General features: G+C 42.8%; 1 protein-coding gene across 2 annotated transcripts in view; it reads right to left on the reverse strand.

The window, feature by feature from the left end:
• The window catches only part of LOC129867215 (A disintegrin and metalloproteinase with thrombospondin motifs 20-like), a 164137-nt gene that overhangs the window by 138835 nt on the left and 8358 nt on the right, over positions 1-16944 (reverse strand). For both annotated transcript variants that reach the window (XM_055940473.1, XM_055940474.1), the window contains exon 3: positions 14895-15066. In XM_055940473.1, the coding sequence (XP_055796448.1) occupies positions 14895-15066 (172 nt within the window). The remainder of the gene's footprint in view (positions 1-14894; positions 15067-16944) is intronic.

The raw sequence follows: 16944 nt of genomic DNA on the forward strand, positions 1-16944 counted from the left end.
GTTGTTGTGATTTCAGTCTGACGAGCTCCTTTGGAGAAGCTTTTAAACCTATCTTGGCATAATGAGGAACATTCATCTTTTAAAACTTAAGAACACTCGCCTCTTAATCACCCACTCAACAGCTCCCAACTTCACAGTTATCAAAAACAGTGACCACACTAACTATGGAAACCAACAGGACCACACCAACTATGGAAACCAACAGGACTTCACCAACTATGGAAACCAACAGGACTACACCAACTATGGAAACGAACAGGACCACACCAACTATGGAAACCAACAGGACTACACCAACTATGGAAACCAACAGGACCACGCCAACTATGGAAACCAACAGTACTACGCCAACTATGGAAACCAAAAAGGACTTCACCAACTATGGAAACCAACAGGACTATACCAACTATGGAAACCAACAGGACCACACCAACTATGGAAACCAACAGGACTATACCAACTGCGGAAACCAACAGGACTTCACCAACTATGGAAACCAACAGAACTTCACCAACTATGGAAACCAACAGGACCACACCAACTATGGAAACCAACAGGACTACACCAACTATGGAAACCAACAGGACTACACAAACTATGGAAACCAACAGGACTACACCAACTATGGAAACCAACAGGACTACACCAACTATGGAAACCAACAGGACCACACCAACTATGGAAACCAACAGGACTACACCAACTATGGAAACCAACAGGACCACACCAACTATGGAAACCAACAGGACTTCACCAACTATGGAAACCAACAGGACTACACCAACTATGGAAACCAACAGGACCACACCAACTATGGAAACCAACAGGACTACACCAACTATGGAAACCAACAGGACCACACCAACTATGGAAACCAACAGGACTACACCAACTATGGAAACGAACAGGAATTCACCAACTATGGAAACCAACAGGACCACACCAACTATGGAAACCAACAGGACCACACCAACTATGGAAACCAACAGGACTATACCAACTTCTGAAACCAACAGGACCACACCAACTATGGAAACCAACAGGACTACACCAACTATGGAAACCAACAGGACTACATCAACTATGGAAACCAACAGGACCACACTAACTTTGGAAACCAACAGGACCACACTAACTATGGAAACCAACAGGACCACACCAACTATGGAAACCAACAAGACTTCACCAACTATGGAAACCAACAGGACTACACCAACTATGGAAACCAACAGGACCACACCAACTATGGAAACCAACAGGACTACACCAACTATGGAAACCAACAGGACCACACCAACTATGGAAACCAACAGTACTACGCCAACTATGGAAACCAACAGGACTTCACCAACTATGGAAACCAACAGGACTATACCAACTGCGGAAACCAACAGGACTTCACCAACTTCTGAAACCAACAGAACTTCACCAACTATGGAAACCAACAGGACCGCACCAACTATGGAAACCAACAGGACCACACCAACTATGGAAACCAACAGGACCACACCAACTATGGAAACCAACAGGACTTCACCAACTATGGAAACCAACAGGACCACACCAACTATGGAAACCAACAGGACTACACCAACTATGGAAACCAACAGGACCACACCAACTATGGAAACCAACAGGACTACACCAACTATGGAAACGAACAGGAATTCACCAACTATGGAAACCAACAGGACCACACCAACTATGGAAACCAACAGGACCACACCAACTATGGAAACCAACAGGACTATACCAACTTCTGAAACCAACAGGACCACACCAACTATGGAAACCAACAGGACTACACCAACTATGGAAACCAACAGGACTACATCAACTATGGAAACCAACAGGACTTCACCAACTATGGAAACCAACTGGACCACACCAACTATGGAAACCAACAGGACTACACCAACTATGGAAACCAACAGGACCACACCAACTATGGAAACCAACAGGACTACACCAACTATGGAAACGAACAGGAATTCACCAACTATGGAAACCAACAGGACCACACCAACTATGGAAACCAACAGGACCACACCAACTATGGAAACCAACAGGAATATATCAACTTCTGAAACCAACAGAACCACACCAACTATGGAAACCAACAGGACTACACCAACTATGGAAACCAACAGGACTACATCAACTATGGAAACCAACAGGACCACACTAACTATGGAAACCAACAGGACTACACCAACTATGGAAACCAACAGGACCACACCAACTATGGAAACCAACAGGACTATACCAACTTCTGAAACCAACAGGACCACACCAACTATGGAAACCAACAGGACTTCACCAACTATGGAAACCAACAGGACCACACCAACTATGGAAACCATCATTACTTCACCAACTATGGAAACCAACAGGACTACACCAACTATGGAAACCAACAGGACTTCACCAACTATGGAAACCATCATTACTTCACCAACTATGGAAACCAACAGAACTTCACCAACTATGGAAACCATCATTACTTCACCAACTATGGAAACCAACAGGACTACACCAACTATGGAAACCATCAATACTTCACCAACTATGGAAACCAACAGGACTACACCAACTATGGAAACCATCATTACTTCACCAACTTTGGAAACCAACAGGACTTCACCAACTATGGAAACAAACATGAGTACACCAACTATGGAAACCAACAGGACTACACCAACTATGGAAACCATCATTACTTCACCAACTATGGAAACCAACAGGACTTCACCAACTATGGAAACAAACATGAGTACACCAACTATGGAAATCAACATTACTTCACCAACTATGGAAACCAACATGAGTACACCAACTATGGAAACCAATAGGACTACACCAACTATGGAAACCAACAGGACTTCACCAACTATGGAAAGCACCAGGACTACACCAACTATGGAAACACGCAGGACTACACCAACTATGGAAACCAACAGGACTACACCAACTATGGAAACCAACAGGACTTCACCAACTATGGAAACCAACAGGACTACACCAACTGCGGAAATCAACATTACTTCACCAACTATGGAAACCAACAGGACTACACCAACTATGGAAACCAACAGGACTACACCAACTATGGAAACCAATAGGACTACACCAACTATGGAAACCAACAGGACTACACCAACTATGGAAACAGATAGGACTACACCAACTACGGAAACCAACAGGAATTCACCAACTATGGAAACCAACAGGACTTCACCAACTATGGAAACCAACAGGACTACACCAACTGCGGAAATCAACATTACTTCACCAACTATGGAAACCAACAGGACTACACCAACTATGGAAACCAAAAGGACTACACCAACTATGGAAACCAACAGGACTACACCAACTATGGAAGCCAACATTACTTCACCAACTATGGAAACCAACAGGACTTCATCAACTATGGAAACCAACAGGACTTCACCAACTATGGAAACCAACAGGACTATACCAACTATGGAAACCAACAGGACTACACCAACTATGGAAACAAACATGAGTACACCAACTATGGAAACCAACAGGACTACACCAACTATGGAAACCAACAGGACTTCACCAACTATGGAAACCAACAGGACTTCATCAACTATGGAAACCAACAGGACTTCACCAACTATGGAAACCAACAGGACCACACCAACTATGGAAACCATCATTACTTCACCAACTATGGAAACACGCAGGACTACACCAACTATGGAAACCAACATTACTTCACCAACTATGGAAACCAACAGGACTTCATCAACTATGGAAACCAACAGGACTTCACCAACTATGGAAACCAACAGGACCACACCAACTATGGAAACCATCATTACTTCACCAACTATGGAAACCAACAGGACTACACCAACTATGGAAACCAACAGGACTACACCAACTATGGAAACCATCATTACTTCACCAACTTTGGAAACCAACAGGACTTTACCAACTATGGAAACCAACAGGACTTCACCAACTATGGAAACCAACAGGACTACACCAACTGCGGAAATCAACATTACTTCACCAACTATGGAAACCAACAGGACTACACCAACTATGGAAACCAACAGGACTACACCAACTATGGAAACCAATAGGACTACACCAACTATGGAAACCAACAGGACTACACCAACTATGGAAACAGATAGGACTTCACCAACTATGGAAACCAACAGGACTACACCAACTGCGGAAATCAACATTACTTCATCAACTATGGAAACCAACAGGACTACACCAACTATGGAAACCAAAAGGACTACACCAACTATGGAAACCAACAGGACTACACCAACTATGGAAGCCAACATTACTTCACCAACTATGGAAACCAACAGGACTTCATCAACTATGGAAACCAACAGGACCACACCAACTATGGAAACCATCATTACTTCACCAACTATGGAAAAACGCAGGACTACACCAACTATGGAAACCAACATTACTTCACCAACTATGGAAACCAACAGGACTTCATCAACTATGGAAACCAACAGGACTTCACCAACTATGGAAACCAACAGGACCACACCAACTATGGAAACCATCATTACTTCACCAACTATGGAAACCAACAGGACTACACCAACTATGGAAACCAACAGGACTACACCAACTATGGAAACCATCATTACTTCACCAACTTTGGAAACCAACAGGACTTTACCAACTATGGAAACCAACAGGACTACACCAACTAAACTATGGAAACCAACAGGACTACACCAACTGCGGAAATCAACATTACTTCACCAACTATGGAAACCAACAGGACTACACCAACTATGGAAACCAACAGGACTACACCAACTATGGAAACCAATAGGACTACACCAACTATGGAAACCAACAGGACTACACCAACTATGGAAACAGATAGGACTTCACCAACTATGGAAACCAACAGTACTTCACCAACTATGGAAACCAATAGGACTTCACCAACTATGGAAACCAACAGGACTACACCAACTGCGGAAATCAACATTACTTCACCAACTATGGAAACCAACAGGACTACACCAACTATGGAAACCAAAAGGACTACACCAACTATGGAAACCAACAGGACTACACCAACTATGGAAACCAATAGGACTACACCAACTATGGAAGCCAACATTACTTCACCAACTATGGAAACCAACAGGACTTCATCAACTATGGAAACCAACAGGACTTCACCAACTATGGAAACCAACAGGACTATACCAACTATGGAAACCAACAGGACTACACCAACTATGGAAACAAACATGAGTACACCAACTATGGAAATACGCAGGACTACACCAATTATGGAAACCAACAGGACTTCACCAACTATGGAAACAAACATGAATACACCAACTATGGAAACCAACATTACTTCACCAACTATGGAAACCAACAGGACTTCATCAACTATGGAAACCAACAGGACTTCACCAACTATGGAAACCAACAGGACCACACCAACTATGGAAACCATCATTACTTCACCAACTATGGAAACCAACAGGACCACACCAACTATGGAAACCAACAGGACTACACCAACTATGGAAACCATCATTACTTCACCAACTTTGGAAACCAACAGGACTTCACCAACTATGGAAACCATCATTACTTCACCAACTATGGAAACCAACAGGACTACACCAACTATGGAAACCATCATTACTTCACCAACTTTGGAAACCAACAGGACTTCACCAACTATGGAAACAAACATGAGTACACCAACTATGGAAACCAACAGGACTACACCAACTATGGAAACCATCATTACTTCACCAACTATGGAAACCAACAGGACTTCACCAACTATGGAAACCAACAGGACTACACCAACTATGGAAACATGCAGGACTACACCAACTATGGAAACCAACAGGACTACACCAACTATGGAAACCATCATTACTTCACCAACTTTGGAAACCAACAGGACTTCACCAACTATGGAAACCATCATTACTTCACCAACTTTGGAAACCAACAGGACTTCACCAACTATGGAAACCATCATTACTTCACCAACTATGGAAACCAACAGGACTACACCAACTATGGAAACCATCATTACTTCACCAACTTTGGAAACCAACAGGACTTCACCAACTATGGAAACCAACAGGACTTCACCAACTATGGAAACCAACATGAGTACACCAACTATGGAAACCAACAGGACTACACCAACTATGGAAACCAACAGGACTACACCAACTATGGAAACCAACAGGACTACACCAACTATGGAAACAAACATGAGTACACCAACTATGGAAACATACAGGACTACACCAACTATGGAAACCAACAGGACTACACCAACTATGGAAACACGCAGGACTACACCAACTATGGAAACCAACAGGACTACACCAACTGCGGAAACCAACATTACTTCACCAACTATGGAAACCAACATTACTTCACCAACTATGGAAACCAACAGGACTACACCAACTATGGAAACCAACAGGACTTCACCAACTATGGAAACCAACAGGACTACACCAACTATGGAAACCAACAGGACTACACCAACTATGGAAACCAACAGGACTACACCAACTATGGAAACCAATAGGACTACACCAACTATGGAAGCCAACAGGACTTCATCAACTATGGAAACCAACAGGACTTCACCAACTATGGAAACCAACAGGACTATACCAACTATGGAAACCAACAGGACTACACCAACTATGGAAACAAACATGAGTACACCAACTATGGAAACACACAGGACTACACCAACTATGGAAACCAACAGGACTTCACCAACTATGGAAACCAACAGGACTTCATCAACTATGGAAACCAACATTACTTCACCAACTATGGAAACCAACATGAGTACACCAACTATGGAAACACGCAGGACTACACCAACTATGGAAACCAACATTACTTCACCAACTATGGAAACCAACATTACTTCACCAACTATGGAAACCAACAGGACTTCATCAACTATGGAAACCAAAATTACTTCACCAACTATGGAAACCAACATGAGTACACCAACTATGGAAACACGCAGGACTACACCAACTTCTTAAACAACTGAAAGTAAACACTTGCAGTATACCATGATAGGCCTATACTTTTCTTCTACAGCATTCCTGAACTTTCACGTGAGTCCCAAATGCAGCAACAAGAGCCAACACAGGCCTATCTGAATGTAAACCTTATCTTTTCGCTGATACACATTTTGTTTGTGTTCTGGAAGACCGCTTGACAAAACAGACAAAACCTTTAATCTTTGTCTGTTTTCAAAAATATGTGTCTCCCTGAAGAGCATAGCAGGAAAGGCAGGGGAAGAAAAAAACGACTGACTGAATGACTGAATGTATAGAGTGAAGAACGGCTGGCAGGATGGTTCATTATGAAGCGCCTGGCATTTCCATGTGTGTTCTGTTCTGACCAACCGGGATAGTTGGCAGGTTTTGATCCTCCTTGATTCTCCAACTCACCAAAGCCTCAAAAACCTTCAGCCCCCTCAGTAATCAAACTCCGACTAGCAACTTTGATTTAAGACAAGCCTCCTCTTTCACATATACATAAAGTGTGGAGAGAGAGGACCATGAGATCATTGACCCTCACAAAGAGTGCTTTTATACCTCCTCAGAAAGAGGAATAGAGGGATAGCAATAAAGGAATCTGCCCTCTAGTAGCAACAGGTTCTCTTTTCTTTCACTACTGTACAGGTGCGGACTAGGTCCAGAAATTGGCCCTGTCATTTCTAACACACAGGCCCATTTTTTACCTTGAGGCCCTCCACTTAAGGCCCCCACAAGTTACCTCTTGGTTTTGTAGCGCAATATCTTAATCACATCTATCTGCTTGTGCATTTAAAAGGAGCTATACCTACTTCATATTGTATACCCAGAGATTTTCCCACATACAGCTGCACTCTGCCTGGTGGTCCTGACTGTGTTGCTCAATGCAATTTGCTCTCAGCAATTACGCTGCAGTAAAGAGCTACATGTTTATGCAGCCTGTGATGGGATGGAGGGGGAGGGACGAGAAATAGAGAGAACATTTGTGAGGAGAGAGCCAGAGATGGAGAAAAATAGGGAGAGAGAGGGGGGGTGGAGTGCACCTAATTTATTAGGATCAGTTGTCCATTAAAACTTCTCTAGGATAGGGGGCAGCATTTTCACTTTTGGATAAATAGCGTGCCCAATTTCAACTTCCTTCTACTCATCCCCAGAATATAAGATATGCATATTATTAGTAGATTTGGATAGAAAACACTCTGAAGTTTCTAAAACTGTTTGAATCATGTCTGTGAGTATCACAGAACTTATGTAGCAGGCAAAACCCCGAGGACTAACCATTCTGATTTTTTTTTGTTGAGGTCACCGTCTGTTCAATGAGGTTTCATTGGGATACTAGATTTCTAATCAACCTGTTTGCAGTTCCTACCGCTTCCACTGGATGTCACCAGTCTTTGGAAATAGGTTGAGGTTATTCCTTTGTGCAATGAAGAAGAACGGCCATCTGGAATCAACGTTATGTGTACTGTTTGAGAGTTGCGCAAGACTAGAAAAGTATTGTTCGTTTTTTGTCCTCCTGTATTGAAAACAGATAGACCCGTCTTCAATTTGATCGATTATTAACGTTTACAAATACCTTCAGTTGTATTACAAAAGTAGTTTTAAATGTTTTGGCAAAGTTTAGAGGTAATTTTTGAGATATTTTGTAGTGACGTTGCGCAAATTGGAAGCTGTTTTTTTCTGGATCAAACGCACCAAATAAATGGAAATTTTGAACATATATGGACGGAATTAATCGAACAAAAGGACCATTTGTGAAGTTTATGGGACATATTGGAGTGCCAACAAAAGAAATTCGTCAAAGGTAAGGCATGATTTATATTTTATTTCTGCGTTTTGTGTTGGGCCTGCAGGGTTGAAATATGCTACACTCTCTTTGTTTACTGTTGTGCTATCATCAGATAATAGCATCTTATGCTTTCGCCGAAAAGCCTTTTTGAAATCTGACATGTTGGCTGGATTCACAACGAGTGTAGCTTTAATTTGGTATTTTATATGTGTGATTTAATGAAAGTTTGATTTTATATCATTTTTTTTTAAATTTGGCGCTCTACATTTTCCCTGGCTTATTGGCCAAGTGGGACGCAAGCGTCCCGGCTATCCCAGAGAGGTTAACTATATAAGAATGCCAGCCCCAATTTACAGGCAGCGAATAGATTGCTCTTCGACATCATCAAATCCAATGATCATCTAGCAAAGGAAGACAGTACAGGTGTATCAAAGCTGGGACCGAGAGATTGAAAAAGCTTCAATCTCCAGGCCATCAGACTGTTGAACAGTCATCACTAGCCGGCCACTGCCTGGTACTCTGCCGGCACCTTAGACACTGTCACTAGCCGGATATCGCCTGGTACTCTGCCCTGCACCCTAGAGACTGCTGACCTATGTACATAGTCATTGAACATTGGTCACTTAACAATGTTAACATACTGTTTTACCCACTTCGTGTGTACACTATATATATAAAATCATACGGACACCACTTCAAATTAGTGGATTTGGCTATTTCAGTCACACCCGTCGCTGACAGGTGTAGAAAATCAAGCACACAGCCATGCAATCTCCATAGACAAACATTGGCAGGAGAATGGCCTTACTGAAGAGCTCAGTGACTTTCAACGTGGCACCGTCATAGGATGCCACCTGTTTGTCTGTTTGTCAAATATCTGCGCAGGTAAAGCTGTAAGTGCTATTACTGTGAAGTGGAAACATCTAGGAGCAACAACAGCTCAGTCGCAAAGTGGTAAGCCACACAAGCTGACAGAATGCGACCACCGAGTGCTGAAGTGTGTAGCGCATAAATATCGCCTCTTCTCGGTTGCAACACTCACTACCGAGTTCCAAACTGCCTCTGGAAGCAACGTCAGCACAAGCACTGTTGGTCGGGAGGTTCATGAAATGGGTTTCCATGGCCGAGCAGCCGCACAAATGCCTAAGATCACCATGCGCAATGCCAAGTGTCGGCTGGAGTGGTGTAAAGCTAGCCGCCATGCCATTGGATTCTGGAGCAGTGGAAACGGGATCTCTGGAATGACGAATGACGCTTCACCATCTGGCAGTCCGACAGACGAATCTGGGTTTGGTGGATGCCAGGAGAACGCTACCTGCCCCAATGCATAGTGCCAACTGTAATGTTTGGTGGAGGAGGAATAATGGTTTGGGGCTGTTTTTCATGGTTCAGGCTAGGCACCTTAGTTCAATGGAAGAGAAATCTTAAATCTGCAGCATACAATAACATTCTAGACTATTCTGTGATTCCAACTTTGTGGCAACAGTTTGGGGAAGGCCCTTTCCTGTTTCAGCATGACAATGGACCCATGCACAAAGCGAGGTCCATACCATATAAGGTCCATATAAGGTCCAAATGGTTTGTCGAGATTGGTGTGGAAGAACTTGACTGGCCTGCACAGAGCCCTGACCTCAACCCCATCCAACACCTTTGGGATGAATTAGAACGCCGACTGCAAGCCAGGCCTAATCGCCCAACATCAGTGCCCTACCTCAATAATGCTCTCATGGCTGAATGGAGGCAAGTCCCCGCAGCAATGTTCTAACATCTATTGGAAAGCCTTTCCAGAAGAGTGGAGGCTGTTATAGCAGCAAAGGGGAGACAAACTCCATATTAATGCCCATGATTTTGGAATGAGATGTTCGACAAGCAGGTGTCCACATACTTTTGGTCATGTAGTGTATATACTGTATTCTAATCATGGCTCATCCTATATAACTACTTCTGTACACACCTTTTCTATTAATATACTGTCCATACACACCATGTATATATACATATATATATATATATATATATATATATATATATATATATATATATATATATATATATATATATATATATATATATATATATATATATACTGCTCAAAAAAATTAAGGGAACACTTAAACAACACAATGTAACTCCAAGTCAATCACACTTCTGTGAAATCAAACTGGCGAATTTTCCAATCTTGGTGTTCTCTGGCAAATGCCAAACGTCCTGCACGGTGTTGGGCTGTAAGCACAACCCCCAACTGTGGACGTCGGGCCCTCATACCACCCTCATGGAGTCTGTTTCTGACCGTTTGAGCAGACACATGCACATTTGTGGCCTGCTGGAGGTCATTTTGCAGGGCGCTGGCAGTGCACCTCCTTGCACAAAGGCGGAGGTAGCGGTCCTGCTGCTGGGTTGTTGCCCTCCTACGGCCTCCTCCACGTCTCCTGATGTACTGGCCTGTTTCCTGGTAGCGCCTGCATGCTCTGGACACTACGCTGACAGACACAGCAAACCTTTTTGCCACAGTTCGCATTGATGTGCCATCCTGGATGAACTGCACTACCTGAGCCACTTGTGTGGGTTGTAGACTCCGTCTCATGCTACCACTAGTGTGAGAACACCGCCAGCATTCAAAAGTTACCAAAACATCATCCAGGAAGCATAGGAACTGAGAAGTGGTCTGTGGTCACCACCTGCAGAATCACTCCTGTTTTGGGGGGTGTCTTGCTAATTGCCTATAATTTCCACCTTTTGTCTATTCCATTTGCACAACAGCATGTGAAATTTATTGTCAATCAGTGTTGCTTCCTAAGTGGACAGTTTGATTTCACAGAAGTGTGATTGACTTGGAGTTACATTGTGTTGTTTAAGTGTTCCCTTTATTTTTTTGAGCAGTATATATATATATATATATATATATATATATATATATATATATATATATATATATATATATATATATATATATATACACATTTATATTCTAAACTCTGTCATTGCTCGTTCTGATATTTCTAATATTTTCTAGTCTTTTGGATTAAGTGTGTATTGTTATTGTATTGCTAGATATTACTGCACTGTTGGAGATGGACGTATATATCTTTTTTGAGGGGGTAATTTTTACACCTTTTTCTCCCCAATTTCGTGATCTCCAATTGGTAGTTCAGCTGGCGACCAAAGTCTGCGTGCATGCGCCCGGCCGCCACAAGGACTCGCTAGAGCGTGATGGGACAAGGACATCCCAGCCGGCCAAACCCTCCCCTAACCCAGACAATGCTGAGCCAATTGTGCACCACCTCGTGGGTCCGGGATCGAACCCGGATCTGTAGTGACGCCTCTAGCACTGCGATGCACTGTCTTAGACTGCTGCGCCTCAGAAACAAAAGCATTTTGCTGCACCTGCGATAACATCTACAAATCTGTGTAAGCGACCAATAAACTTTGATTTGATACCTTTGCTGTGCTTTGAGAGCAGCCAACCAACACAGTGTTTACTCCTGACCTGATAGTAGCAGTCAGTGTGTGCACTGCACACATTCCCATAAAAAGAAATGAGGCCTACTAGCAGCCAGCCAGGCAGGCAGGCAGGCCTACTGTGGCCTTCAAAGAGAGGCATTTATCAGTGCATCTGGAGAGGAGCCTATCAGATAAGGGTGTGGAACCACAGCCCAGGACACCTCACAGTGCTCCTGTCCTAACCCGGCCCTGTGTCGTCTCTGTCCTTTAATCCTGCCTCATTGTGTGTCTGCTCTGCTGCCCTTTGATGAGGCATTCTGCAGGTGTCTTCTCTTTCTCCTGCTATATATCTATGTTAAAACAAGACCCCATTGACGTATTAAAAAGTGAGGAGGAAGAATGTGTTTGCTTGGGTACTTTGAATAGAAAAACCTACTGTATCTAATCTGTGAGGTTCGAAAGATATTACATGGAGACTGGGTGGATAGACCCACAACTTGTGTGAGCTGCTACACCTTCATGTCAAACCAAGGCCTTTCAAGAGGCTCCCGCCTCCCACCCACTGTCTGACAGTGTCTACACAGAGAGAGAGCATATTTTAAAGTCCTCCAGTGCCTGGCTGAGAGTGAGACCCTCCAGATTTTGCCCCTCTGTGTTTGCCACACACAGACTGAAGGAGTGAAAGGCAAGCATATCAAGGAGGTTTTGGCCTGGCCCCTCAGGTCACTCCAACTACTTTAAACCCAGCCACAGACAATGGCCACAACCAGCACACAATACCCGGGTCCAGACAACAAGCAAATCAAGTGTCCAGCACATAAAAGATTTATTGCATCAGCCAACAATGGCCGCCCACAAAGCTCCCCATGAGCCATCTTTTAAGGGCCTGCGTCAGGGTTAACTCTGCTGGGTCACTTTGCTTTTTGTGGGCCTCTCCACCACCTAAAGTCTGCAGCTATTAAAATTCTAATGAAATGGAGAACATTTAAAAGCGGCTTATAAAATGCAGTGCTCTCCAGTTTAAAAATGTATCTCCGACAGTGCAGCAAACTAAAAAGCAATTATTTCTTCCTCTGTTCTTCCGCAGTCTTGGGTGTGAACACTCCAGAAAGGAGAGTAAAAACCTCAGGAGGCGATGGCTGGCTGGAACACATTTTAGCTTAATTAAATAAAGAATGTCAATGACACTCAAGACTCACATCTTCTCGCTAAACCCGCAGTCAAGAATCGTGACTAAGTATAATTTGCTGTTAGCGCAGCTATTACGGCTGTGACACAGAGTGAACTACAAAACAGAGCAGGTCATACCGGGGGTAAGTGTGAGGGGAACCCCAGTAACAATTAGACTGTGATTAGTATAGTAAAGTATAGTGTAGAGTAGTGAAGTATAGTAAAGTGAAGTATAGTAAAGTGCAGTGTAGTGTAGTATAATGCAGGCAAGACTAAATACATGTTGTTCTCTAGTTCTCACAAGAATGTTTCAGATGGACTACATATTTATTCATTGGATGGTTCTCCCTTTGATCGGGACACCACCTACAAATATCTGGGCATTTGGATTGACAAAGACTTCATGTTTAAAGTTAAAAAGCTAAGATTTAAATCGGGCTTCGTTTTTAGAAATTGACCTTGCCTTTATCTAAATAGCAGGAAGCAGATTGTACCGTCAACTTTCCTTCCAGTTCTTGATTATGGTGACACCATTTACCAGATTGCAGCAGCCACTACTCTTAGACCTTTGGATGCCGTCTACCATAGTGCTATTCGTTTTATCTCTCTCAGCAGTTTCAATACTCAACGCTGCATCCTGTATCAAAAGGTTGGCTGGTCCTTCTTAAAGTCCAGTAGATCAATTCATTATTACCTTTATGTTTACAAAGCCCTGCTACACAAGCTTCAAACTTACTTAACTTTGTTGCTAACATATAAAAGAATGAGCTACCTAACCTGCTCACAGGATTGGTTAACTCTTGAGGTCCCTCTGGTCTTGACCAATTTAGGTAAATCCTCCTTTAGTTTTACACAATTCCTGCCGCTATAGTAGTTTAGGACTCGGTGTGTTGAATGAATTCATTGAGGATTGCAGTTTTTTCTATTGATTGTAGTGGTTTATTTGCTAAAATTGTGGTGTTGTGGTTGTGCCTTGTGGTTATTTTTATTTGTCTTGTTTTAATTGTAATATAAATTGTTCTTCCTGTTCTGAGTAAATGTTTGTAATTAGGGCACCATTCGGAACGAGACCCTGGGCTCAATTGGGCTACCCTGAATAAATAAAAGTGAATACAAAAATAGTATAGTGTAGTGTAGTGTAGCATAGCGTAGTATAAGAGGGTTTCCAAAACTCGATTTCCCAAACTCACCCCGCTGATTCAAATTATCAAAGCTTGATGATGAGTTGGTTATTTGAATCAGCTGTATAGTGCTAGGGCAAAAAACTAAATGTGCACCTGGGGGTTTGGGGGCAGGACCGAGTATGGAAAACCCTCTAATATAGTGTAATACAGTATAGTACAGTATAGGACAGGATTCAGACTATGATTAGTACAGGGGCAGACTGTGGTAGAAAGGTCTGTTACCTGAAGCTGAGCAGGGTTGTGTGGGTTCACTGGCAGGACTCTCTCTCCTCTTCCTGTCCTGTCTGTAGACGAGGTGAGGTTTGTTGTGCTCCTCGTCGTACTCCTCCCCCTCCTCCGCCTTCATCAGGGGCTCTAAGAAGTATTCACCATGCTGGGTGGTAAAAGTTCCCATCTGGCGGAGAAAGGGTAGATTGAGAGAGAAGAGTTGGTTAGAGGAGGTCTGTTAAGTGTGTATGGCAGCTATACATATGTAGGATCTTCATTAGAGCCAGTCTGCTTTTGTTCCTGTTTCTGCAGGAAAATAATCCTGCAGAAACAGGAAATGTGAATTATTATGTGAATTATAATTAACGGACATTTTTTGTAGGAGTTAATACATTTTTCATTGGGAGAAATCAAGTCTGACATTTTAAAGTGGAAATTACAAACTTTAGAAGGCTTTTTCAACATCAAATACACTACAAGTTTGCATTTCCTGCCGTGCAGGAAAATTCTCAACAACAAAATTGTGATCAAATTAAGATCTTACATCTGTAGCATGATAGGACTGGTGTCTAGAGAACTCCTTTGAGTAGTCCCTACCAGTCAGCAAGTGCATGTCCTGTATTATCCCAGACATAGATCTAGAGACAACTCAATTCCTTGTGCTAATTATTACATTTGTTCATTCAGGACATAATGGTTATTGGCACCATGTATCAGTGATTGATGTGAGTGATGTACCTAGCTGTTATAGCATGTGTGCTGTTTCTCTGAGTAAATGTTGAGTACTAGTAAAGTACACAGTGTACTATGCATCATTAGTTCCATGACTAGTCCAAAGAACACAAGAATAACGCAAAAAGAAAATCTAAAAAATACAGTCTTCTTTAGCTGGTGGAAATGGGAACACCTTGGAAAATAGGCAAACAGAAAAAAACTACTTAGAAAGGTATCTGTCAATCCCCATTTATCACACTGGTAATCCCTCTTACTACAGATGTTTGATCTTAATTTGACCAGACTTGTAGTCGCAGTAACACGATCTTGCCGTGGCAGTATTTGAATGTCCGATCATGTTTCCGCGGTATATGGATAGGCCATCATGTAATATCCTATGTTTCTCAGAGTCGTGGCTGAACGAGGACAGGGATAATATACTGTACGTGTAGCTGTTTTTTCTATGCATCGGCAGGACAGAACGGCAGCTTCGGGTAAGCTAAAGGGGGGATGTGTGTGTCTCTTTGTTAACAACAGCTAGTGCGTGATCTCTAATATTAAGGAGGTCTCAAGGTTCTGCTCGCCTGAGTTAGAATACCTCATGATAAGCTGTAGACCAAACTATTTACCTGTTTACCACCACAAACCGATGTTGGCACTAAGACCGCACTCAACAAGCTGTATAGGGCCATAAACAAACAAGAAAATGCTTATCCAAAGGCGGAGCTCCTTGTGGCCGGTGATTTTAATGCAGGGAAACTGAAATACGTTTTACCTCATTTCTACCAGCATGTCACCTGTGCAACTAGATGCGAAAAAACTCTCGATCACATTTACTCCACACACAGAAATGCATACAAAGCTCTCCCTTGCTCTCCATTTGGCAAATCTGACAATAACTCTATACTCCTGATTCCTGCTTACAAGCAAGAAACTCAAACAGTAAGTCCCATAGAAGCGCCCAATATGGAAGTGGTCCGATGAAGCGGAGGCTAAGCTACAAGACTGTTTTGCTAGCACAACCTGGAATATGCTACATACGATGGCATTGAGGAGTTTAACACATCAGTCACCAGCTCCATTATTAAGTGCATGATTGACGTCGTCCCCACAGTGACCGTATGTACATAAGCCATGGATTACAGGAAGCATCCACACTGAGCTAAAGGCTAGAGCTGCCGCTTTCAAGGAGCGGGACACTAATCAGGACGCTTATAAGAAATCCCACTACGATCTCCGACGAGCCATCAAAGAGGCAAAGTGTCAATACAGGACTAAGCTTGGATCCTACTATACCGGCTCTGATGCTAGTCTGATGTGGCAGGGCTTGCAAACTATCATGGATTACAAA

Source organism: Salvelinus fontinalis, chromosome 12 (assembly GCF_029448725.1).
Source record: "Salvelinus fontinalis isolate EN_2023a chromosome 12, ASM2944872v1, whole genome shotgun sequence".
Lineage (NCBI taxonomy): Eukaryota > Metazoa > Chordata > Actinopteri > Salmoniformes > Salmonidae > Salvelinus > Salvelinus fontinalis.